Here is a 26866-nt window from a genome sequence, read left to right on the forward strand (position 1 = left end):
TATGAAGCTTGAATTTATTCCAATGCTTCTGTCTGGGTATGAGAAGGAACCCCCCCACACACACACCCTTCTTACTGAACTAAATAATGGGCTGAAGATAATTTACAGAAAGATTTGTCTTTCTCTCTAAGAGTAAATTAAGGCTGCTTTATTGCTTTATTTTCAGAACTCAGAAAGTCCCAAGGAGGCTACATAAAGGCAGGATTCCAGAACACCTAGCACAAAAGGAAGGCACTTAAATATTTGTTGTTAAATGTATGACATGCTGAAGGAAGAAAGGGAATGTAGGTTGGGTAATGGTTTCCCAGAGGATGACAGATGGACAATCATTAATGCTGGGGAAAAAAATGGGAATGAATGGGAAAAAAAGGTGGGGGAAGCCCTTACAGAAGCTCAATCTTTATCAGATTGAAGCTACACTCAATCAGCAAATTCTGAGCGTTTTGTGAGTGTCAGAAATATCCAGATAAGGCCCTCTTATTTACACCCCCCGGAACCCCACTCCCCTTTAAAATTTGTATCAGTCATTACCCAGGGACCGGATACAGAGATTCCTATGGGGAGTTCTAATGGGTCGATTCAATTTCAGCTGGATGACGCCACTTAGCCAAGCATTAAGAGCTACAGCTCCGGGAAAGCCACGACACAGAGAAGGGGGAGAGAAAGAAATTATAGCAAGGAGCAATAAATCCCCTCCCATCCTCTCCTATAACCCATTCATAAGACCTCCAGAAATCATCTACATTCACAAAACAACCAGCTAGCTGAACTGAACACATAGTGCAACCTCACCCTACACACATACTGCCGCAGATCATATACCAACACACCCAGAGCTGTATAAATAATCACACACTAGCGGTATCTATTGCTCCATAGAGATACCCTGTGTCTACAACTGCAGTTTCTGCTGCTTTGGTTCTTCTGACAGATTGGAAGAGACCGAGGTGGAGGTGGAGGCGGGGACCAAAGGGAGGTGGGGGAGTAGGTAAGGGAGGAGGAAGGGGAGAAGGGGAGGGGGAGGGGAAGAGGAGGGGAAGGAAAATATTGGAGAAGGAGGGGGGAAGAAACTGGAGGAGGAGAAGGGGGAGGAGTAAGAGGCGGAGGAGGGGGGAGGAGAAGGAGGAGGAGAAAGAAGAGGAGGAGGAGAAAGAAGAGGAGGAGGAGAAAGAGGAGGAGGTGAACTTACCCTGCTGAGCTTTCTTTGGGGAATACGTGCATCAAGATTCAGCTCTGCATGTAAAATCCATACAGAGTGTCTGCCACTACAGGTCTGATTCTCACCCCCGCCCCAACACTGCCGTTTTTCCTTCTCTCTTTCTCCCTCTCTTCCCTTCTCCCTCTCTTCCTTTTTCCCTCTCCTGCTGTGACGGAAGGACCAAGGCAGAACTATCTCTGTTTTTATCTTCTCTTCCACTAAAGGAGTTTTCATTCAGACTTTCCGAAGAGAGGTGGAGAAACCTAAAGACTACGGAAAAGAGGTCTTTTGAGGCAGATCGAGCGTTAGTTCTTCTGCTTTTCTCGGCATGGATAAACCATTTTCTCAAGGTAAGCCACAGAGATTAGCATTTAAAGACTTCAGAATTCCTTCCATGCAATGCACAGATTGCCATTCATTCCAGCTTTCGGTGTGGTGTGGTGTGGTGTGGTGTGGTGTGGTGTGGTGTGGTGTGGTGTGGTGTGGTGTGGTGTGGTGTGGTGTGCGTGTGCGTGTGCGTGTGAGTGTGTGTGTGTGTGTGTGTGCGTGTGCGTGTGCGTGTGTGCGCGCGCGCCCGCGCGGGCGCGCGCGCACACACGCACACGCGCGCACACACACACACACACACGCACACACACACACACACACACGCGAAAGCGCCTGGGTAAAATAAAATGAGACATTTAAATGAATCAGCTCTTGTAGAAAATTACCCATACTGGAAATTTAGAAATCAAAATAGGAATTCAATAGGATTCTTTTTTAACCAAATGCCAATTAAATGTCTAGTCTGTTGACCTTTAATGTATTTTGGTGCTTACCTAAGCCCCTTACTGCGCAGCCTAACCACCCAAGGTGAGGACGTAGGAAGAGCCCATGCTGAGGCCAGTCTGGCTGCCCAGCGGGCATCCTTGTCAGCATGGGGCTAGTCTGCTATTGGCTCACAAGTCTGGGCTATGCATCGTTCAGATTTCATCACATCACCTTGCCTTGGGTAGAAATGGCGCAAGCTGACACGGCATAACCCCCCCCCCCACACACACACACACACACACACTTACATTGAGTCAGAGCAATGATTTAGAAATTTCTGGATTCATGCCTAGGTATATGTGTACGTATCTGTATGTGGCATATGAGAATTTTGTCCAAAATAAAAACCTGTGAGCATGTCTAGTTAGTCAAAGACGTTTGATAGAATCTAGGAAAATGATTTACAGTACACTTCCACACATCTATCACTCACCTACGAATGTTGCAAATCAAGTTCCATGAACAGAAAACAAATATTGAACTCTTAAACAGATATTGCATTTTGAAATGCAAATTATTGTTGCTTTTCTGCACATATTAAAACCTTACTGTAATGTGATATATTATACATGGAGTGTATAAGGTGTTAAAGCATGTTCCCAGCAAATCAGCTACATACAAAAATACAAATAAGGCAGACTAGCAGTTTATCCACAGTTAAGTATACCATCGTCTATTTGAGTCTAAAATACAGTAAGATCTTATTATAAAATGCTAGAAATTTTATTACTTTGTGTTCTGTTTTTAGGTCTCTAGCTGAGAAACATAATCTAGTAATATGAGTGACTTAGATTTAAAGATATTTATTCAGACTGAGTAGTAAGGAAGCAAAGGATTGAAAAGGAGACTAATTCTTCATGAAAGAATTTGAGACTTAGCTATGCAGCCAAAATTTAGGACAGAATTTAGACCAGGGCAAAATAGGCTTTTAAAAAATCCTTCTTACATACATCTTCATTTTGCAGATGAAAAAACAGAGAGGTCACTTGCCTATAGTAACACAGCAAAGTAAAGCTAGCATTAAGACTATACCCCAAGTTTCTTGTGTCTTAGAAAATAATTTGAGGCCTGTAACAAGATCCCAATGTCTTAAATGAACAACTCACTTCTTAGAATTTTCCTCACCATTAGAAGTATATGAATTTGTTCAGTGTTAAAATTTTTCTCTGCATCACTCATCACTAAAACACCTATATCTTTAATAATGCCAAGGTCTTAAAACTGCAAGGCTCAAGGGCTTGAAATAAACTGCTATGAGTCTTAATGAAACTATTAAAGTAATGAATAGGATTGGGGTAGCAATGTGACAAGTTAAGAGTTAAATGTGGTGAGAATCTGGCAGCTCTAGCAAGATGTATGTGGTAGGAGGGTGGCCCAGTCAGTAACAGAGAGGTCAGTAATGTAAACTATATACAACTTGGTATTTGTAAGGGGGTGTGTGTGCTTTGATAGAGATGCAAATGCTTTTGAACAGAGGATTTTTAGAGAGCAGACTTTGGTATAGTAGAACTAAGAAAACATATAAAGCCATAGCAGCAATTCCCCCTGTGTTTGCTTTCAGTTATTCTGAGAACAAGTGTATATAACAGCAGACTACAGGGAAAAAAAAAAACAACACCTCACAGCCATTACACAGTAAGATACAAAACAGCATTGAGCCTATGAAAGTGGGAGAAAACAGGAGTCAGCCTTTCTTTCTTTTCTCCTCTCTTTAAAAACCAATCTTGAATAACACTCTATCAAAAAAAGATTTATTATAGAAATCAGAAATGTCTTAAGGCACCAGCAAAGAAGAGCTTTAGGCAGAAAAGTTTTCAACATTTGTCTCAACATGGCAGATTTTAGGTTTTAGAGAGAAAAACATTTTCTTTCATGAAAAAACATTACCGTTTCATGAATAGGTTTAGCTTCCTGGTAAGAAAAGAAATTTCTGTTTAGGTTGTGTATAGCAAATTTCATGGCTATAGAAAAACTATTCAGAAAGCCATGAGCACCTGGCCAGCAAGACTGACGGGGGTGGGTTTACAATGCGTCATTCATTACTGCAGAGGTACTACGTGACAAAAATCACTATATTCCATACCTATATAACCAAGACTCATAACTACATTGACTGCTATTTAATATGTGATATGCATATTCTTTGTCATTTATCAAAATATCAGATTGACCACAGGCAGCTTAAATGTTGCTGCTCACAAAGAATGGCTTTTTAATGGGTGGACTCCTGAGTAATAAACATGCATGCAGTGGTAGTTTCTCATCTAGTCTACATACATTTTCTCATGAAGTCTATAAGTAGTATCTTGCTTATTTGTTTTTCAGCATTCCTCCCTGTTACCTTCTGCTATAATACACACACACACACACACACACACACACACACACACACACACACACACACACTGATTATTTTAGTTTATCTTTTTCTAGCTATATTGATTCAGCAGGCCCAGAATGGCAAAAAAAAAAAAAAAAAATTGTCATCCAGTCCTTTAATTACTATCTAGAACTCAATATTATGGTGATCCTCCCTGCCCTGATTAGATCTCAGAACCCATTCTAATAAAAAAAATTAAGAGCAGGAAGAAACTAACCTCATACTGTCAGCCCCCTTACCTGAGGGCAATGGCAACAGTGATTCGTTATTCTATATTTCTTTAATCATTCAACCAAATCTCTCATTCTTGTAAAAAATCTAATCATTATCTTAATACACCTCCTTAACCTAAACACCATGTGACCTTCTGGTACCAGGCAGAAGCTCCCTTGAATATTTTTATTATTGGTTCTAAGTTGTTTATATTATGACCTAGATTCTATCAAGTTTAGCTTTCAACTTTGTAGTCATTCCCAAACATTCAGTGACTTAACTGTAATCCCATTTTAGGAATATAATACAATTATCTCCTGTAATTACTTCTTGACATTTTTCATGTATTTTGGACACTGATAAATCTAACTATATCTAGCATGTACTGCTGTATTTAAAGCATACAAGATTTGAATGACTCTACCCATCCTGTATTTGATAAGTTAGATATAAACCTATTTCTTAAATACTCTTCATTGTCCAAAGCTTCTACATTCACCTATAATCTACAAGCAATGAATGCTGTCTATTTCTTTCAAATGCTAAGATTATGACTGTATAAAGATTTAGAAAAGCTATGGACAGGAGGTTTCAGGGACTTTAGATTCAAGGAAGTGAATCTATTTTTATTTTTGAATTGTCCAAACAAACAAGGGCACTTTGCCCAACTTATTATCAAGAACTTGAAGTTGTAGATGGTGTGGATGAAAAGAATAATTAAATTACATAGCTATAGAAATACAGACAATTATGGGTCAGTATTCTTTGAGATCACCTAGACCACCCCTATAATTTTATAGGTAGTGAGACTTAGGCCTAAAAGCAAGTGATTTGACAAAAGTATCATACATATTTGAGTCTTTGAGCATACTAATGTTTATCTAATTTTTAAGCAGATGTAAGTTTAGCTAATCATATTTATATGAGAATATGGCCTCAAAAGCCACCAAAGTGCAGTCATTTTTAGCTGCTGAAATCTTTATGAACTGTATCATTATTTTTCCTATTATTATTTCACTTTGGGCCCATTTTAGTGTTGTTCACTTTATGTGAAAACCTAAACAGACTCTGTTCTCTAGCTCTTTGTTCATTTTTATTGACTATTCATTCAATATATCCAAACTATACAAAAGTATGAGTAATTGGTTCATTTTAAGGATACTTAAAATCTGCTAGATTTCAAATATGTACTTTATTCATGCTAATGATCATTATGTCCTGGTGTTCCATGTTGCCTCTTTGATTCATGTTTCCATTTCTTTTTTTAACATTCAGTCTTCTAGGTACAGGAGTCTACTACTTGTAAAATATTTTCTGCAAGGTCACCATTTATTGATTCTACACTATATCAACACCTTCAGGAGAATGACTACACAACCATTTTTGGCATAATGAAGATGTAAGAATATATTTTCTAATATTCAACTAAGTTTAAATATAGTATAAAAATATGTCCTTTCTTTACAAAAACCATTTTTTGGTGTAAAGTAGATATAGAGGAAAGCAGTCTATGCAGAATTTGTTTGGTAAATGCACTTGTATAGTTATAGTGATGTTTGAAATAATTCAGGGCTATATTATAGTTTGATATAGTTGTCCCATTGCCCAATGTTATATATAAAAAGTGTTTGATTTTGGAAGCTGAGTGTGGTAATGCATACCTATAGTCTCAGCTATTCTGGAGGTTGAAGCAGGAAAATGATTGGATATATACATGTCCATGTACACATATGAGCAGCTTCTCTTGATAAACCTATGAAGTTTCCTCTATTGAATCAATATTGCTTTAGGAAATGACCTTTGTTTTTAACATTTGGCTCCAATTTTATTAGAATTCAGATGCTCAAAACTTAGATTAACTGCTTCTGTGAAATTAATCACATGATGGAATACAAAATGAATTAATATAACATTTGCTCCCAAACTGATTTATCCTCTGAAAAGGAAGACCATACTTGTCTGAAAATAAGTGAGTTCACTTACAAACTAAAGGTGTTACATGAAGCTACAATACAGCATTTGAAAGATGAAGTGGTGATAAGTCCTAACTTTTCTTGGCTCCCCTGAACTTGTGACTTGTATGTTCTCATATATTGTTTCTATTTCTTTTCTCCTAGGATTTTCTGATGTGCTTTGAGGTCCGTATAACTACAAGGGCTCTCTTTTTTTATCACCATAAGTGCCACTCTGACCCCAAATCACTTACAGCTCAAAAATCTAGGCAAAATGGATGCCACAGCTACAGATGAGTTCCAACAAATTCTGCCTATTGAACAGCTGCGCTCTACTCATGCTAGCAATGATTATGTGGAACGGCCCCCAGCACCCTGTAAACAGGCTCTTTCCAGCCCTTCCCTTATTGTGCAAACCCACAAGTCTGATTGGTCCCTGGCTACCATGCCTACTGTTCTCCCACGCAGTATCAGCCAGTGCCATCAGCTGCAGCCCCTGCCTCAGCATCTGAGCCAATCTAGCATTGCCAGCTCAATGTCCCAAAGCACCACTGCCTCTGATCAAAGGCTCTTGGCCAGCATTACACCCTCTCCTTCAGGCCAGTCCATTATCAGAACCCAGCCTGGAGCAGGGGCCCACCCAAAGGTCGATGGTGCTCTGAAGGGAGAAGCTGAGCTATCTGTAGGGCATCCCAGTGATCACCTCTTTATCTGCGAGGAGTGTGGGCGCTGCAAGTGTGTCCCATGTACAGCGGTTCGCCCTCTTCCCTCCTGCTGGATGTGCAACCAGCGTTGCCTTTGCTCTGCTGAGAGCCTCCTTGATTATGGCACTTGCCTCTGCTGTGTCAAGGGCCTCTTCTACCACTGCTCCACTGATGATGAAGACAACTGCGCTGATGAGCCCTGCTCCTGTGGGCCTAGCTCTTGCTTCATTCGCTGGGCAACCATGAGTCTCATCTCCCTCTTCTTACCCTGCCTGTGTTGCTACCTGCCTACCCGTGGATGCCTCCATCTGTGCCAGCAGGGCTATGATAGTCTCCGGCGACCAGGCTGCCGCTGTAAGAGGCACACCAACACTGTGTGCAGAAAAATCTCTTCTGGTAGCGCACCCTTCCCTAAGGCCCAGGAAAAGTCTGTATGACCTTCCTACAAGATGAATCCAGAGTGTTCTCCTTCAGACCCTCTTCAGTAAAGCATAAGCCTCATGTTTTGGGGAGGGTGTGAGATAATAAACTAGCCAAAGTTAGGGCCTCACCTCTTTTGTTCCTGCAGCATCAGGAGAATGGCAAAGTATATCCCAGTGCAGGATGCCTTGCTCTTTTTCACAGTATCTATCCTATCTTCTTCAGTCTTTTTACACCCGGCCTGCTCAGCTTTTATGGCTGTCATGGCAAATTCAGGTGATATGTGGGCATGAGGTTTGGACACTGAGGACTGACAGAGCCAGCAACGTGGAGGTTTAGGGGCTCCCCAAGGTAATGCCTCTCGATGCAGGCTCTGATTGTCACTCTGCTTTCCACAGTGCCTTTGAAGACTTTCTTCTCAGATGGTCATCACAGGTGCATGTGGAACAGCGTTCAATCTTCCAGGGAATATGACTCCTCCCTCCCTCCCTCCCTCCCTCCCTCCCTCCCTCCCTCCCTCTCTTCCTTTCTCCCTCTTCCATCTTTCCTTCCTTTCCATCTCCCTGACTCTTCTTTCATTATCCTGTTCTTTTTAGCCTCTCCTTTTACTTTGCCATATTTCTTTTTTATTTCCTACATTTCTATTATTCTGCTTTCTAAGACTAATCTTTGTCTATATTTTTATTTTGTTTGATATCTTTGTTTCTCTCTTCCTGCCTCTCTTTCTCTGACACATTCAAAAGTGCTGTTTTCCCATAGGTGTTTCTTTAGATGCCAAACTTTGCTATGCTATACTATTTACTAAATCGTATTAAGGGAAATGGATTATTGTAATGAACTGATTGCTAGCGATAGTTGGTATCCCAATGTGTGTATGCACTCACAACCACACTCACCTGTTTGTGAGCATATGAGACTCTCCTATATTTCCAAATTCAATTAGTTGGAGTGTTTTTCTCCTTTTCCTGATAATCAACTTGTAGTACTGACAGATTCTACTAGCATGCTGAGTAGGATAGTAAATCAGGATGCTCATAACTTTGTATGTCTGACCCAAGTGCCAAAGGCAGACGTGCTTTATAGCTAAATGAACAAAGCAAAGGATATTACAGAAGTATGTTCTCCCTTAGAAGCTAACTGCCCTGAGACTGCATGGCTCAGGCCTTAATAATGGATATAAAAAGTCATAAAATTTTAGAGCTGGAAGGAATCTTAAATATTAATCTAGTTCAATGTTATAATTTTACAGATGGGAAAACTGAGGCCTGGAAATAGGAAATAAATTGCCCAAGGCCACACACTTGAGTTGACAGCAGAATTTGACAGGAACACAGGCTTTCTGACTCCTACTTCATTGTTCCTCCCCTTCATTACACTGGCTCATTGAACTTTTTCTTACGACTCTGTTAACAATTCCAGAAAGTGATTCCCTTCCAATTACTTTTCAGAAACCATGAGAAGTTAGTGTGGTGGTCATTCTGCAGTGCATGGTAGGTAGTTAATTAACTACTGGGTATGAGGCTGCCCCCAGTGGACATCACCTTTGACTCTGTACCTTGTAGAAGCTCAAATGTGGGGGAAAAACATAATGAAGCCCTAATCAAGCTGTATCTTCGCCATTGCATCTACTCTTTGCTGCACACACTGTGCTCCTTCCTGGCTTTGTCTGCAATGGTAGCTGCCTAAGAACCTAGATTTCAGCAAAGGTGAACAATTGAGATGAAAGATATGTAATGCACAGAAATGACTCCCCTCTTAAAATGTACAAAGAGCCTGTGCTGCGATCCCCTGTCAATAAGGAAAAGGCTGCAATGGTGATGACAGGGTGCAAAAGACTGATACTAAGAGACGTGAGAATTTTATAGTTTCCTTCTGTAAGTAAACCCAAAATTTATCAAGGAATTCAGATATTGGGGGCACTTGCTTGAAATCAAGGTGCTCCAACTTAGTTTAAGACTTCCAGACTCTATATATCATCTCTTTTAAAGTGTGCATGGATGTGTGCTGCAGGGTGAAGTGAGGAGAAGTATATAGTCATGCACAGGAGGAAGAAAGGGAATTCCATGTCCCTTTATTGGATACATACTGCAGAAATATATGCCACAAAGTATTTATGGGCTATCAAACTTCCTGAAGTGTACTGACATTGGGTTGCACACAGCCCCATACCTCCACTTACATCTCCTCTTGTAGAATTGCTTTGCTCTATTTTTGTATATATAAGTATGTTATGATGATTATTAATATTGTTAATGATATTGCTGCAAATGGTGCCATATATAAGGTTAGGCTTCTTGAAACATTTATAAACCCTAAACCAATACCTGAATACCTGTAACCTTTTACGTTGCTTTTAAATCCTTTAACTTTAAATAATTTGTGTTTAATCTTAAAAATCTGCTTAATTGTACTTCAAACTTATCTACCCCTAAAATCTATACCCAGTTGTTTGCGTCACACTGTATGGTGATGAGTAGCAACACACACTTCTCTTTGCTTCTGCCCAAAATTTGCTTAGAGTCCAGATATCTAAGGACTCTCTGACATTAGTGCATTGTTCTGGAGCTAAAGTTACTCTACAGATGCTTGCTTATTCATTCCAAATCCCTTCTTAATAGCTCCTTGATATTTCAACCCTGCAGTCCTTACTCAGGCAAATTGTGCACTGCCAGAAGGGCCCTGGGCTCTGCCATACACCCAGAGGAGTTCTTCTCAGTGTATTTTTAAATGGCCTTATACTTGGTAGAAGAAACTGAGGGTTCTTGAATGCAATCTGCTGCCGAGTCAGGGCTTTCACTTATGTCCAAGTTGGCCTGATATGGACTGCATCTGGTTTACATAGAGATGGGTCCTGTTGGGGTATGCACACAGACATGTGAGTGCGCATATGTATCCCTTCTGTGGTTTCATATAGATATATGTATATATATATATGTAAATATATAATCACACATCTCTCTATATTTTAATGTATTGCACATGTATATTTAAAATATATACAAAATAACTCTAAATCCTTTAGAGTGGTTCTGTTTTCATTATTTCTCTGCTTCGTGATATGTATTTTCATTCTTTCTCTGCTTTGTGATATGTGCTATATAAACAGGAATTATAGGTGGTGTTTCCTGCTTGGCATTTCTTTGCAGTTAAGTCATTCTGCACCTAATTCTACATATTGGTGACTTGATAGGTGTTCTATGCCATTAGCCAAAAGTTTTCTTTTAACTTCAGATTATTCTTCCTTTTTCATAATAGCTATAATAAATATAGTACACCCTTATATACTGCTATGTGTTAAGCATGGTAGTATAGTGTCTATATTTAGCATTACCTGTATTATCTCATTTCATTGTCAGAGTAATTGTATGATGTAGGAACTATTTGTTTCTCCATTTCACAGATGATAAAATGAAGCACAGAATTATTAAATAACTTATTAAAAGTGGAGCTAAGATTTGAGCCTAGGTGCTTTACTCTTAAGTCCATGTTCCAGAAATTTGAAGTACCATGTAAACCAGTACAAAGTAACATACCTCAATAGTGATTAGTTCTCCTCTTAGTTATGCTCCATCTATCTCCTTGGAGTTAAACATATTCCTATGTTAACAACAAAACAACAATTATAGACATATTTTAGCTGTATTGCTTCAAAAAATGTTGGCATTACAAACTCCTGACTTGAGTCCAGAGTTGTTTTCATTTTAAAATTTTCAGGTATCTTAATTTAGATTTCCTAAAAAATAGAAATTGAAGCAAAAGCTGATGTACAATCCATGCAAACAGAAATGAAGACAATAGCAATGAATTATGGAAAGAAGGATAGCAACTATTAGGAAGTATAATAACACTGTTTCATGACAAACTATTTTCGCAATCTATGACAGGCCCTATGAAATTATTCCATCTCTATACATCCCATATAGGGAAATTTATTTGCTAACTCTCATTTCATTATTTATAGATACTTTCTTATGTCATAACAGCAATTCATGTGGCTGTCCATGCATGTAACCTTGGCAGCAATGAAGAGACATTGTTGTTCTACTAGAGAAAGCAAAGGTTATGTGTAGATATGAAGTTACAGATTTAAGGTGCTGCCAGACTGGTGCCTATGTCTTTAGTCACTGGTTAGACTTTTTTATTTAGACAAAAGGGGGAGATTTAGTGGGTAGCTGTTCCACCTATGACTTTGAAGTACCTGCCCCTGGGTTGTGGCCGCTGGGAACCCTAAGACCTGGGATGCATGTATGTGGCCCTCTTTTCACCTCCTCGTGGTATGAGATGCTGAGATCTTGGACCAGGCAAATCAGCATGGGACATAGCTCAGCTTTCCTGGACCTTATGATGAATCTCCCATGGTAGTGAGTTAACCCCTAAATACATTTCTTTCTCATTAAGTAGACTCAATGGATTTCTCCCACTAGGCCACATCCTTTTATTTTGAGACAGTGTCACAATGTATATTCCTAGCTGGCCTGGAACTCACTGTGTAGGCCAGGCTGGCCTCAAATTCACAGAGATCTGCCTGCTTTCCATGTGCTAGTTTAAAGGTGTGTACTACTATGTCTGGTTTTAGTCATATTATTTTAAGTGAGTTAGAGGCAATCTACTATCTCTAAAGTACGAAGGACTATACTGTGCTTACAAATGACTTGTTTTAAAGGTCTTTTTCCCCAACAGGGACATGAAGTCCTTACTTCAACTAAAGGAGTTGAAAAGTTTCAAAATATGCTTATTTTTAGTATAAAATTTTACTTCATTTTAATGAACCACTTAAATACTGTTTCTTTAAAGCATGTGTAAACATATGTTCATTTAGGTTAATATGCATAATAACAGGAAAACTAGGTAATAAATTCATCAATATTGATTAAATTAGGCATTTTTTGAAACAGGAAAATAAATTTGTTGACTAGTATGGGTCAACTTTATCACTGTGACAAAATATCTGAGATACTCAAATTTGAAAGAAGAAAGCTTTATCATGGGTCATGGTTTCAGTCCTTAGTGGCTGGTCATTGCTTTTGAGGCCTTTAGACAGCAGTAAATTATGTCAGGGAAGCTTAGAAAAGGCAATGATTCACCTCATAGTGTATAATAAACATAGAGAAAGAGGAAGGGACTGCTGTCTAAACAGTCCCTTCAAAAGGCATACCTAAGTATCTGAAAGCCATTCTATTAGTCTACACCTCCTAAAGATTCTAGATCTTAGCATGGAGTTCAGTGGTAGAGTGCTTGTCTAGCATACAAAGATCCCTAGGTTCTAGTCCTAGCATTGCAAAAATGTATCTACCAACACACATTAATAATGTAAGATGTCACCAAGGCATTAACTCATGGGCCTTTGGGGGAATCATATGCAAACCATGCCTACTGGTTTTAAAAGTCTCCTTGCGGCCTAATTGTGACATCACAGACACATTTTAAGCATTATAGTATCTTTTATCCTGCTACATAATCATTTATTGCATTCTATAGACAGTACTTATGTAAAATCAAAGTATTTGCTAAAAACATCCCATTGATATGCTTTCGTTTTTATTAATAAGGTAACAAAAACATACAATGCATTGTACTAATTTAATCCTTGATTCTTCATGTAGTAAAAGTATAAGAGAATTCTGAAAAAAAAACTATTTAAATGAATAAATTAGGTTAGGGTTAGTATTACTCAAAATGATCTGGCAAAATTATTCTACTAATTACTTCTAATTTATGAAGCCCAGGGTACTTTACAGTTTTATCATATATCTGACCTATCATGAACATCTGACTATATTGCTTTTAAGAGCATACTCATTATTTTGACTTTAGAATATTATATACTCTTTCAGTTTCCTCTTACTCCACTAACTGCTCCTTCTTTGTGTCTTTTGTTGGATCTCTTTTCCCCATCACTTTTTCATATTCAAGTATCTCTTAGATATCTTTTCTTTGAATATCATTTATGTGAGAACTCAGAACTACTTCCTTCAACTCACCTCTTTAAATGCCCACCTGCCAGTTTTACATCTGTACTACAATATTTATTAGAGATGTCAAACATATACCTTTGTACTCTTTCTTATTTCTAACACCAATTCCAAATTCCTAGTTGCTCAGATTAAAAACTTTGCCCTAAGCTTTTTATTATCTGTGAATATAACCAAAATTCTAAAACTCCAAGTCTTCAATTAGTCTTCTCCGATGATTTAGAGTGTATCACATGTAGTCACCAGTATGTCTTTTGAACCTCTGGACTAAGGTTTGATAAGGTTTAAGAAGACATCTTTGGCCCCTTTATCTTAATCTAGGCCTATATGTCTATGTTCACCCTATCCAGTTGCTTTCAAAGGTCAGGATGTTTGTTATTTTCAGGATGGATAAGACAAGGAAGGGTATTTTGAGAATGATGCTGCTTATTGTTCAAGATCTCGCTGACATTACAATACAAGTTTTATGTGCTTGCTCTCAGATATATTTGTCAGCCAGTCTCCTGAAAAAGAATAAGGTTCTCAAGTTGCCATTCTTCAACTATCAGAAAATCCTTTTGACTTCACCAGATAGTAATCATGTCACTGGTAATAAATGATACTGATAACAAGGATCTGAAAGCTTCAAGTCCTGCAAAAAATAAACTAACCCCTTTGTGACAGAGTACTAAGGGAAAGAAGTATACATAGCCCAATAGGCAAATACTCTAGCTTTATGAATAAAGAATTTTAAAAACAATCCATGTGCATGTTTTCCATCATAATAAAGCTGAGGTGGAGCATGTGTACACCCTGAAGAATCACTTTGTACCTATTTGCTAAAGTCTAAATTAAAGAGAATAAATGAATCCTTTGGACCTTCTTTTTCTAGGACCAAGCTTTAACCCTTGTCTTTGAAGTTTACCACTCTGCTGACAAAAGCACTATGAAAGAAAACCAAGGAAAGGTGCATTCATCTTTATGAAAATTTTATTCCATTTTCCTCAATAGTTTTCTTTCAACGAAGATTAACATCTCTCCTAAGAATAATGACCCAAGCCCATCAGAATACATAAACCACATTGAAAGAATAGGAGAAAAAAATGCTAAACTTGAGTCCAGAAAGAAAAACAAAGGTTTAAAAAGTAATAACATAGTATATATTCTTTTAATTTGTTGACTCATCAAACTCCTTTCATGAACACTCTTTTCAAATTCATATAGCTCTTCCATTGGAAGGAGTGTATACATACCTACATGCTGAGAGAGAGAGAGAGAGAGAGAGAGAGAGAGAGACCTTGAGCCCTCCTTTTTCTGTAATTCTTGACTCTTATACTAAATGACAAGGTTTTTCTTCCTTCAGAGAAATACCAGACTGGATTTGTGGTTTCCCTGGATTAGTTTCTTCTGAGTCATTGTAGTATTATGGAAATCACGGTATCCTGAGACCAATTAAAATCAGAATCTTTGGAGGTGGGTTAAGGAATGTATTTTAAAGCTCCCAGGTGATTATAATGTGTAAACAGATTTGAGAAAGGCAAGTCACCTCAATTCTATAAATGTAGATGGTGAGGCCCAGAGAGGGGATGTGATTTAGTCACACAGTAAATTAGCAACTGAAGAATATAGGAATCCAGTTCTGCAGATATCTAGGCCAGAGTTCTTGTCTTGTTGCTATGCTGCTTTCCCCTTTATCCAGTGCTCTCTCTCCTTTGATTTCTTCATCTGTAAAACAAAGGTGACAAATCCTAGAGGTTTTGTAAGAATCAATAAAGCAGAAGCAATTTGTTATGTAATTTCAATACAAATGTGAAGTAATATTTTGTTTGTGGGAATTAATACATAACCCAGATGTGAAATAGTCTCTAAAACAAAAGTTTTATTTTATGTTGATAAATTATAATTGTACATACTTATATACAAGGAGTGTTATGGCTTTGAATACAGTAATGACCAAGTAAAAACTAACTAACTTAGCCATTACTTCAAACATTTAAAAACCTCTAGGTTGAGAACATTTGAAATCCACAGCTTCTGTGACAGTGAAATATATAGCCAATGTATATTCAATGTAAGCCATAGTTATTATGGTATATAATAGTTATATAATCATCTGATGTATCTATCAGAATATATATATATATATATATATATATATATATATCAATCAAGATTAACCACTTTCATAATTTGTATGGATTTTAAACCTGAACTTGGCTTCAGTGGCAATTAAATTTATAGTAGAAGATTAAATTTTGCTGGGTTAAGGTCTGAGAGAAATAGAAAAATAATGGCTACCTAGATTGCCTATCTCATTCAACTACAGCATTGGCCTTAGGCTAAACCCAGAATTCTATGTAACTCAATATGTCTCATTCTAGAGGCTAGCCTGGGTTTACAGGGAGGGGTAAAAATGTCTCTTCAGAAAGATAGTAACCACGGAAAGCCAGGAAGGAAAACTACCTACTAAGTTTCTGCTGTGGAAGGCAAGTAGTAGGGAAAGGGTTTTTGTTCTGTTTTGTTTGATACAGCTGACTGAGGAAACACATCCAGAGATCTACTACTCCTGGAATAACCTGAAATTAGGAAAGACATTTTTATAAATTCCAGAGACCCAGAGATCTATTCCTATCTTATCCATAACAGATATTAGAAATGTCAAAAGAAGGCCACTTTTATTTCCTTATAAGTTATTTAAAAGCTGTTTTAATGGTCTGTGTTCTTTAAAAAAAAAAAAAAAAAAAAAGCATACTAGCCTCAAAGTTCCTTATTAATAGTTCCAGTACTGAATAAGTGCCTTTCCTAACAATAATTGTCATAAAATCCTAGAAATGTGCTGCATAAAGTAGTAGGTGAGCAAAATGAAAAAACAAGGTTTAATCTGCAGTTTTAAAAGCTCAAAATTATGTTATTAGCCATGGTTGTTAATAGTAGGAAGAAACGCAAATCTACTTCAACAGTGCTTCATATAGCCTGTGATCCTAAGACTTGGGAGTTAGAGGCAGGAAAATTAGGACTTCAAGGCTACACAGAGAGTTCAAGGCTAGTCTGGATTACATGAAAGCCAGTCTCAAGGAAGATGGACATGAAGTTCCATCCCAGCTAAGGAGTGATCGATAACTGCAAGAAGAAGGAAAATTAGCTTTCTTTAAGTGTGTGACCCTTGCCCCAGTTAATGGCCACACATCTAAGAATATATAGGCAGAGTACTAATGGGAGTTGGTAGGCTTTCCAAAAAACAAAAACAAACAAACAAACAAACAAAAAACAAAGAGAACTCAAAAGTTGGGTGAGTATGGAACAGCAGGCAGATCTGAGAGTAGATAGGGGAGGATGTTGTGAAACCATCCTTTTGTATACTGTGAATATGTATTACTCTCATTGGTTAACAAAGAGCTGATTGGAGGACAAAAAGTAAGCATGGGAGGGAGGAGTCACCAGGAGACACAGAGAGAAGCAAGATGAACATACAGTACTGAAAAAAGGAACCACCACATGGCAGAGTGTAGATAAGAAATATGGGTTAATTTGAGTTGTAAGAGCTAATTAGTAACAAGCCTAAGCTATCAGCTGAGCATTTATGTCAATATTAAGTCTCTTTGTGGTTATATGGGAGCTGGCCTGTGGTCCCAACAAAAAACTCCACCTACAGAAGAAAGCTGAATATGATCAAAATACAATGTATGAAATTCTCAAAGAAGTAATAAAAAATTAAAAATGCTTCATACAAACAAGATATAGATTAAAACTGCAAAGGATATTAAAGTGCAATTATTAAATAAATAAACTAAATAAAAGGCTAGAGAATACCGGACATACAGAATCAACAGTGAATTTAGAATCAGAAGATAAATGTAACAACACATAAGACTATGAAACTGGAGAGCTCCCATCCAGACCAGAGATGAGTGTCTGGGGTCATACCCAGGGAGGCCTGCCCCTAGGTCCCATCCCTGGGCACCAGCCTTTCCTGGGGAAGACCTGCCCAAATTGGTCCCAGTTTCTGGCCATTAAGTGCCCCCCACCATGGGAAGGTTCCTCTTCTCCAAGATCCCTGGCAGACCCTGCAATCTACACACCCTGGCCCCACACCCATCCACCCGAGACCCTTGCCACTTCCTGAGATTTAGAGACCAGCCCCCAGCTCACATCTGGCCCAGAGCTCCCATCTGGCCCAGAGCTCCCATCTGGCCCAGAAAGCTCCCATCTGCCCCAGAGAGCCCCCATCTAGCCCAGAGAGCTCCCATCTAGCCCAGAGAGCTCCCATCTGACCCAGAGAGCTCTCTCATCAAGGCCAGATGGCTCCCATCTAGCCCAGAGAGCTCCCACCCAGCCCAGACAAAGAGATAGCTCTCATTGGACAAAGAGCCATCATTGGACCAAGAGTAAACTCAGGAGACAAGGAATCTGCCAGCCCAGATTAGACCAAGAGTGGCTTTCTGAGAAGCAGAATCTGCCACCTCTCATTGGACCAAGAGAGGCTTCCTGAAATGCCGAATCTGTCAGCTCTGACTGGACCAAGAGCCCTGATAAGACCAAGAATAAATCCACAAGGAGACGGGCAGATGTCAAGGCAGAAGTACATACAACAAAATAAAGACCAATACAGCATCACCAGAACCTAGCCCTCCTCCAACAGCAAGACCAGAACATCACAAAATGGAAAAAGCAGAAGAGTGCAACCTTAAGAATAACATCATGAAGATGCTAGAGGCTTTTAAAGAAGAAATCAAAAATGAAATTGAGAAAAAGATAAACAAAAAAGTGGAGGAAATAAATAAAAAACATGAAAAGTCAATCAAAAAATGGGAAGAACGCTATAAAAAAAAACTAGAAGAAAAGACAAACAAAGCAGAAGAAAACAATAAATCCCTGAAAGAAAACCATGAAAAAGCAATGAAACAGATGAGGGAAACAGTCCAAGACCAGAAAAGGGAAATAGAAACAGTGAAGAAGACACAAACAGAGGGAATGCTGGAAATAGAAAATCTGAGTAAATGAACAGGAAACACAGGTGCAAGCATAACCAATGGAATGCAAGAGATGGAAGAGAGGATCTCTGGTGTAGAGATACAATAGAGGAAATGGATTCATCAGTCAAAGAAAATACCAAACCCAAAAAAGTCATAGCACAAAATGTCCAAGAAATATGAGACACCATGAAAATACCAAACCTAAGAATAATAGAGATAGAAGAAGGAGAAGAATACCAACTCAAAGGCACAGAAAATATATTCAACAAGATCATAGAAGAAAACTTTCAAAACTTAAAGAAGGACATGCCTATGAAGATACAAGAAGTCTATAGAACACCAGACTAGACCCCCCAAAAAAGGTCCCCTTGCCACATAATAATTAAATAACTAAATGTACAGAATAAAGAAAGGATATTAAGAGCAGCAAAGGAAAAAAGCCAAGTGACTTATAAAGGCAAAACCAGCAGAATAACACACGATTTCTCAATGGAGACATTGAAAGCCAAAAGGACCTGGACAGATATAATGCAGACACTAAGCGACCATGGATGCCAGCCTAGACTAATATACCCAGCAAAACTTTCAATCATCATAGATGGAGTGAAAAAGATATTCCAAGACAAAGCCAGATTTAAACAACACTTATCCACAAACCCAGCCCTACAGAAAGCACTAGAAGGAAAATTCCAACCTAAGGAAGTCAGATACACCCTGGAAAACACAGGCAATAGATAACACCACAGCAATAAACAGCAAAGAAGAGAAGTACACACACACACTACCACAAAAAAATAACAGGAATGAACAATCACTGGTCATTAATATCCCTTAATATCAATGGACTTAATTCACTTATAAAAAGACACAGGCTAACAGAATGGATATGAAAGCAGAACCCATCTTTCTGCAGCATACAAGAAACACACCTCAAATTCAAGGATAGACACTAACTAAGAATAAAAGGCTGGGAAAAGACTTTCCTATCAAATGGTCTTAAGAAGCAAGCTGGTGTAACCATCCTAATATCCAGGAAAATAGACTTCAAACTAAAATCAATCAAAAGAGATGATGAAGGACATTACATACTCATCACAGGAAAGATCCACCAAGATGAAGTTTCAATTCTGAACATTAATGCCCCAAACACAAGGGCACCCACATATGTAAAAGAAACATTACTAAAGCTTAAATCACATATAAAACCCCACACATTAATAGTGGGAGACTTCAACACCCCACTGGAGAGATCTGCCAAATTGAAACTTAACAGAGTAATAATGGTCTTAACTGATGTTATGACTCAAATGGACTTAATTGATAGCTATAGAACATTCCATACTAACAAAAAAGAATATACCTTCTTCTCAGCACCCCATGGAACCTTCTCTAAAATTGACCACATATTGGCCACAAAGCAAATCTCAACAGATACAGAACAATTGGAATAACCTCTAGCGTTCTATCAGAACACCATGGTTTAAAGTTAGATCTAAACAACAACAAAAACTACAGAAAGCCTACAATGTCATGGAAACTGAATAATGCTCAACTGAATCACCAATGGGTTAAGGAAGAAATAAAAAAAAAAGAAATTAAAGACTTCCTAGAGATCAATGAAAATGAATACACCACATACCCAAACTTATGGGACACTATGAAAGCAGTGCTAAGAGGGAAATTCATAGCACTAAATTCCCACATAAGGAAGTTGGAGAAATCTCACACTAGTGACTTAACAGCACACCTGAAAGCTCTAGAACACGAAGAAGAAAAGTCACCCAGGAAGAATAGATGCTAGGAAATAATCGAATTGAGAACTTAAATCAATAAAATAGAAACAAAGAGAACAATACAAAAATTAATGAAACAAAGAGTTGATTCTTTGAGAAAATCAACAAGATAGACAAGCCCTTATCCAAACTAACCAAAATGCAGAGAGAGAGCATCCAAATTAGCAAAATCAGAAATAAAAAGGGAGACATAACAGCAGACAATGAGGAAATCCAGAGAATCATCAAGTCATACTTCAAAAACCTCTACTCCACAAAACTGGAAAATCTAAAAGAAACGGATAACTTTCTGGATAGGTATCACATACCTAAGTTAAATCAAGACCAGATAAACTATTTAAATAGTCCAATAACCCCTAAGGAAATAGAAACAGTCATTAAAAGTCTCCCAACCAAAAAAAGCCCAGGACCAGATGGTTTCAGCGCAGAATTATAACAGATCTTAAAAAGAAGAGTTATTACCAATACTCTTAAAATTGTTCCACACAATAGAAACAGAAAGAACCTTACCAAACTCCTTCTATGAGACTACAATTACCCTGATTCCTAAACCAAACAAAGATGCAACAAAGAAAGAGAACTACAGACCAATCTCCCTCATGAATACTGATGCAAAAATACTCAATAAAATATTGGCAAACAGACTCCAAGAACACATCAAAACAGTTATCCACCATGATCAAGTAGACTTCATCCCAGGGATGCAAGTGTGGTTCAACATATAAAAGTCCATCAATGTAATACACCATATACACAAACTGAAAGAAAAAAGACACATGATCATCTCACTAGATGCTGAAAAGGCATTTGACAGAATCCAACACCCTTTCATGATAAAGGTCTTGGAGAGATCAGGAATACAAGGAATATAACTAAACATAATAAAGGCAATTTAAAGCAAGCCAACAGCCAACATCAAATTAAATGGAGAGAAACTCAAAGCAATACCACTAAAATCAGGAACAAGGCAAGACTGTCCCCTCTCCCCATACTTATTCAATATAGTGCTTGAAGTTCTAACCAGAGCAATAAGACAACATAAGGAGATTAAGGGGATACAAATTGGAAAGGAAGAAGTCAAGCTCTCGCTATTTGCAGATGACATGATAGTATACATGAGTGACCCCAAAAATTCAACCAAGGAACTCATGCAGCTTATAAACACCTTCAGCAACATAGCAGGGTACAAGATCAACTCAAAAAAACTCAGTATCCCTCCTTTATACAACAGACAAACAGGCTGAGAAGGAAATCAGAGAAACATCACCCTTTACAATAGCCACAAATGGTATAAAATACCTTGGGGTAACTCTAACTAAGCAACTGAAGGACCTATATGACAAGAACTTTAAGTCCCTGAAAAAAGAAATTGAAGAAGATGTCAGAAAATGGAAATATCTTCCATATTCATGGATAGGCAGGATTAACATAGTAAAAATGGCAATATTACCAAAAGCAATCTACAGATTCAATACAATCCCCATGAAAATCCCAACTCAATTGTTCACAGACCTGGAAAGAACAATACTCAACTTCATATGGAAAAGCAAAAAACCCAGGATAGCCAAAAGATTCCTGTACAATAAAACAACATCTGGAGGCATCATGATTCCTGACCTCAAGCTCTACTATAGAGCTACAGTAATAAAAAACAGCTTGGTACTGGCATAAAAACAGACATGTGGACTAATGGAATTGAATTGAAGACCCTGACATTAATCTGCTCACCTATGAACATACAATTTTTGACAAAGAAGCCAAAACTGTACAATGGAAAAAAGAAAGCATCTTCAACAAATGGTGCTGGCATAACTGGATGTCAACATGTAGAAGGCTGCAAATAGATCCGTATCTGTCACTCTGCACAAAACTTAAGTCCAAGTGGATCAAGGACCTCAACATAAATCCAGTTACTCTAAACTTGATAGAAGAGAAAGCAGGAAGTAGTTTTGAATGCATAGGCACAGGAGATCACTTCCTAAATATAACACCAGTAGCACAGACACCTACAGCAACAATCAATCAATGGGACCTTTTGGAACTGAGAAGCTTTTGATGAGCAAAGGACATGGTCAACAAGACAAAGTGACAGCCTATAGAATAGGAAATGATGTTCACTAACTCCACCTCTGACAGAGGGCTGATATCCAGAATATACAAAGAATGTAAGAAATTAGACATCAAAATGCCCAGCAGTCCAATAAAGAAATTGGTTATAGAGCTAAACAGAGAATTCTCAACAGAGGAAGCTAAAATGGCTGAAAGACATTTAAGGAATTGCTCAACATCTCTAGTCATCAGGGAAATGCAAATCAAAACGACTCTGAGATACCACCTTACGTAAACCTGTCAGAATGTCTAAGATCAAAAACACTGAAGACAGCTTATGCTGGAGAGAATGTGGAGCAAGGGGAACTCTCCTCCACTGTTGGTGAGAATGCCAGCTTGTACAGCCACTTTGGAAATCAATATGGCACTTTCTTAGAAAATTGGGACTCAATCTCCCCCAAGACCCAGCTATACCACTCTTGGGCATATACCCAAAGAATGCTCATTCATACCACAAGGGCACATGCTCAGCTATGTTCATAACAGCATTGTTTGTAGTAGCCAGAGCCTGAAAACAACCTAGATGCCCTTCAACTGAAGAATGGATAAATAAAATATGGTACATATACACAATGGAGTACTACTCAGCAGAGAAAAACAAGGACATCATGAGATTTGCAGACAAATGGATGGATCTAGAAAAAATCATCCTGAGTGAGGTACGCAGACTCAGAAAGACAAACATGGTATGTACTCACTCATAGGTAGATACTAGTTGTAAAACAAAGGATGACTAGACTGCTACTCACAACTCCAGGGAGGCTACCTAGTAAAGAGGACCCTAAGAAAGATACCCAATGACAGAGAAATGGATGAGATCTACATGAGCAAACTGGATGTTGAGTGGGGGGGAGGGTAGTGAAGGGCAAGGGTCAAGGGAAAGAGAGCTTAGGGGAGCAGGAGATCCCAGCTGGATCAAGAACAGAGAGGGAGAACTAGAAAAGAGAGACCTTGATAAATGAAGACCCCATGGGAATAGGAAGAAGCAAAGTGCTAGAGAAGTCCCCAGAAACCTACAAAGATACCTCCACAATAGACTACTGGCAATGGTCAAGAGAAAGCCTGAACTGACCTATTCTGGTGATCGGGTGGCCAAACACCCTAACTGTCATGGTAGAACTCTCATCCAATGACTGATGGAAGCAGATACAGAGATCCATGGCCTGGCCCCACGTGGAGCTCTGGGAGTCTAATTGGCAAGAAAGAGGAGGGATTGTATGAGCGATAGATGTTGAGACCATGATTGGAAAAAGCACAGAGACCTATAGCCATCTAGTGGAAACACATGAACTATGAACCAATAGCTGAGGAGCCTCCAACTGGATCAGGCCCTCTGGAGAAGTGAGACAGTTGATTAGCTTGAACTGTTTGGGAGGCCCCCAGGTGGTGGGACAGGGACTTGTCCTTAGTGCATGAGCTGGCTGTTTGGAACCTGTGGCCTATGCAGGGACACTTTGCTCTGCCTGGGTGAAGGGAGGAGGGGATTGGACCTGCTTTGACTGAATCTACCAGGCTGAGCTGAATCCCCAGGGGAATCCTTGCCCTGGAGGAGATGGGAATGGGTGGTGGGCTGGGGGTCAGGGGGGCAGGAGGAGGGAGGACAGGGGAATCCGTGGCTGATATGTAAAATTAAATTAAATTATAAAATAAAAAAATAATTAAAAAAGACTATGAAACTGGAAAAAACTGGCACTGATGACTTTCATCCAAAATATTACAGTTGCTTCCACCATGTGTTACGAAACCTTTGTCTCTCACTGGACACTTTGTAAAAAAAAAAAAAAAAGAAAGAAACCTTTGTCAGGTCACTTAGCCTTTCTGTGCCTTGTTTTTAACCAAGAAATTAGGACTCCAAAAATTCTGTGCTCTTAACTAATATTTATTAATAACATTGGCAATACTTGTATTTAATATATAATGCTATACTTAAATATTTATAAAACAGAGATGTGGATTATAGTCACATAAGTAAATGAAATATAATAGAAGATCTAAAAAGAAGCTCACACATTTAAGGTTAACTGATTTTCTTTCTTACAAAAGTGCAAGGATAATATATTAATAGAAGATCTAAAAAGAAGCTCACACATTTAAGGTTAACTGATTTTCTTTCTTACAAAAGTGCAAGGATAATTAAATGAAAAAATAGTTAACCTTTATAGCAATTGGTATTGGAATAACTGAATGTCTATACAAAAATTTAAAAAAAAAACATGGAAGCTCAATAAACCTGATACTTCATGCACAGAAAAATGAAATGGGTAATAGCAAAACATGAGATAAAATGTTTCGAACTTTTGGAAAACTAAAGATATCTTAAGACACAAAAAACATGATCCATAAATAATAAAAACAGTGCTTAACTGGAATTCATCCATGTTTGTAACTTTCACAGGAGGCCTCAACCTTATGCAAAGAACTGCAGGCTACTAAGAAATATTGAAAGTGAGTCAAAATGTGAACAAGCCTTTTATAGAAAGCTTCTTTGTATATTTTCCATTTTTGTGTAAAAGAATATGTGGCTAATAAGCATATGAAAAGACTGTCTACAAGACTAGTCATTAGGAACATGGAAATGAAAGGACAATGTGTTATTAAGTATAAACGAAAATGACCAAACTCAGAGTATGCTTTTATATCATATGTTTATAATAATATAGAGAAACTGAAGCTTTCATATCATATCTGTGAGGATGTTAAGTGGTACAACCACTCTGGAAAATAGCAGTTTTTTAATAAAGCTAAACACATCCTTCTTATACAATCCTGTGATTTCTTTCAGGTATTTATCCCAGATATCTTTCCATAAATTTTGTATTAAAATATTCATACCAGCTTTTCCCATATGTTATAGTTTGAATATGAAATGTCTCTATAAGTCAAGTACTGAGATTTTGGTTGCCAGCTGATGGATATTTGAGAAGTGATTGGATACTAAGGGTTCTGATTTAATGGCTACATCAATTCTTTGATGAATTGATAATATGACACAACTATTGGGAAGTAATGATAAGTAGGAGGTGATTCTAGTTGAGGACAATAACTTGCCCTGGCCCTTTCCTACAGTTCTTTCTATGCTTCCTATTCATCATGAAGTAAGTAGCCTTTGAGATACACCCTTGTTGCCATGATGTTCTGATTCACTATGGGCCGGAATCAATAGTACACACGACTGCAGATTGAAACCTCTGAAATCATGAGTTAAAATAAATTCTCTCCCCTTAAGTGTTTTTATTTTTTATGTCATGTATTTTGTCATTAGCAATGAGAAATTAACATACTATATTAGCATTCACTTGGAAAAAAGCCAAATTTTTAATCAACAGAGACATGAGTAAACAAATTTCCATACAGAGGATAAAAGAAGAATCACTAATACACAAATAGAAAATAGTGCTGAGTTTCAAAAAAATGCTAAGTGTGAAGCCAGACACAAAAAGATTATGTTATATGACTCAATTTTCATAGAATTCAAATGCAAACTTGGCTACAGTGGCAGAAAGTAGATGGGGCTGAGGGTTAGGAAGCTTGAGAGTATTTTGTGAGTGATAGAAATGTTCAACACCTTGATAGTAATGACAGATACACGATTATAAACATTTCTCAAGTCTCATCAAACTATAATGGGTGTATTTCAGTGTACATAAATTATTTGTCATTTAACTTGATTTTAAATTTAAAAAATGTTTTATGTTTAACAAGTGCTTTGCCTGCATGTATATCTGTGCATCCTGTTCATACAGTGTCTGCAGAGCTCAGAGGATTCCCTGGAACTGGAGTTAGGCAATTTGTGGTCATCATGTGCTCTTACTTGCTGAGCCATTGCTACAGCCTTGATTTTTTAAACTTAAAAAATAAAAAATAAAAAATCCAAACATCAAACCAGAACCATACTGAAATAATACAATATTTGAGATACAGAAGATTGACATCTAAAGTACAAAAAAGAATGAGTACAGTTAAAAGAGTGAACTAGCAAATTATACAACACAATTTAAGAACTATCTCAACCAAAAATGGAAATACAAAAGAAAGCATCTGTGCCAGCACTATGGCTCAATAGATAAAGATGTTTGTTACTAAGCCTAATAACCTGGGTTCACTTCCCAGAACTCACATGATTGAAGGGAGAACCAACTCCTGCAAGCTGCCCTTTGACCTCCACACATGTGCCTTGGCACACATATTCGCATGTACACACAAACACACATACACAAAATAAATAAATAAATATAAATAAATAAATAAAATAACAGAAAGTCTTGTAATTATTTAATAGATTGAAGTAGTTGGGTAATATGAGTCTCAGAAAGTGAGAAAAAGGAAGACATAAGAGTAAAATAAATATTTAAATAAATAA

The 26866-nt window shown here is 37.9% G+C and overlaps 1 protein-coding gene across 1 annotated transcript; it reads left to right on the forward strand.

Annotated features, from left to right (window-relative positions):
• The first annotated feature begins 1158 nt into the window (after positions 1–1158).
• Positions 1159–8202, forward strand: Spry3 (sprouty RTK signaling antagonist 3). The gene is made up of 4 exons (XM_036174446.1): positions 1159–1271; positions 1423–1548; positions 5880–6003; positions 6722–8202. The coding sequence occupies exon 4, from the start codon at positions 6831–6833 to the stop codon at positions 7695–7697; it is 867 nt and encodes a 288-aa protein (XP_036030339.1). The 5' UTR covers positions 1159–1271; positions 1423–1548; positions 5880–6003; positions 6722–6830; the 3' UTR covers positions 7698–8202.
• Positions 8203–26866: the final 18664 nt, after the last annotated feature.

Source organism: Onychomys torridus, chromosome X (genome assembly GCF_903995425.1).
Source record: "Onychomys torridus chromosome X, mOncTor1.1, whole genome shotgun sequence".
NCBI classification, from domain to species: domain Eukaryota; kingdom Metazoa; phylum Chordata; class Mammalia; order Rodentia; family Cricetidae; genus Onychomys; species Onychomys torridus.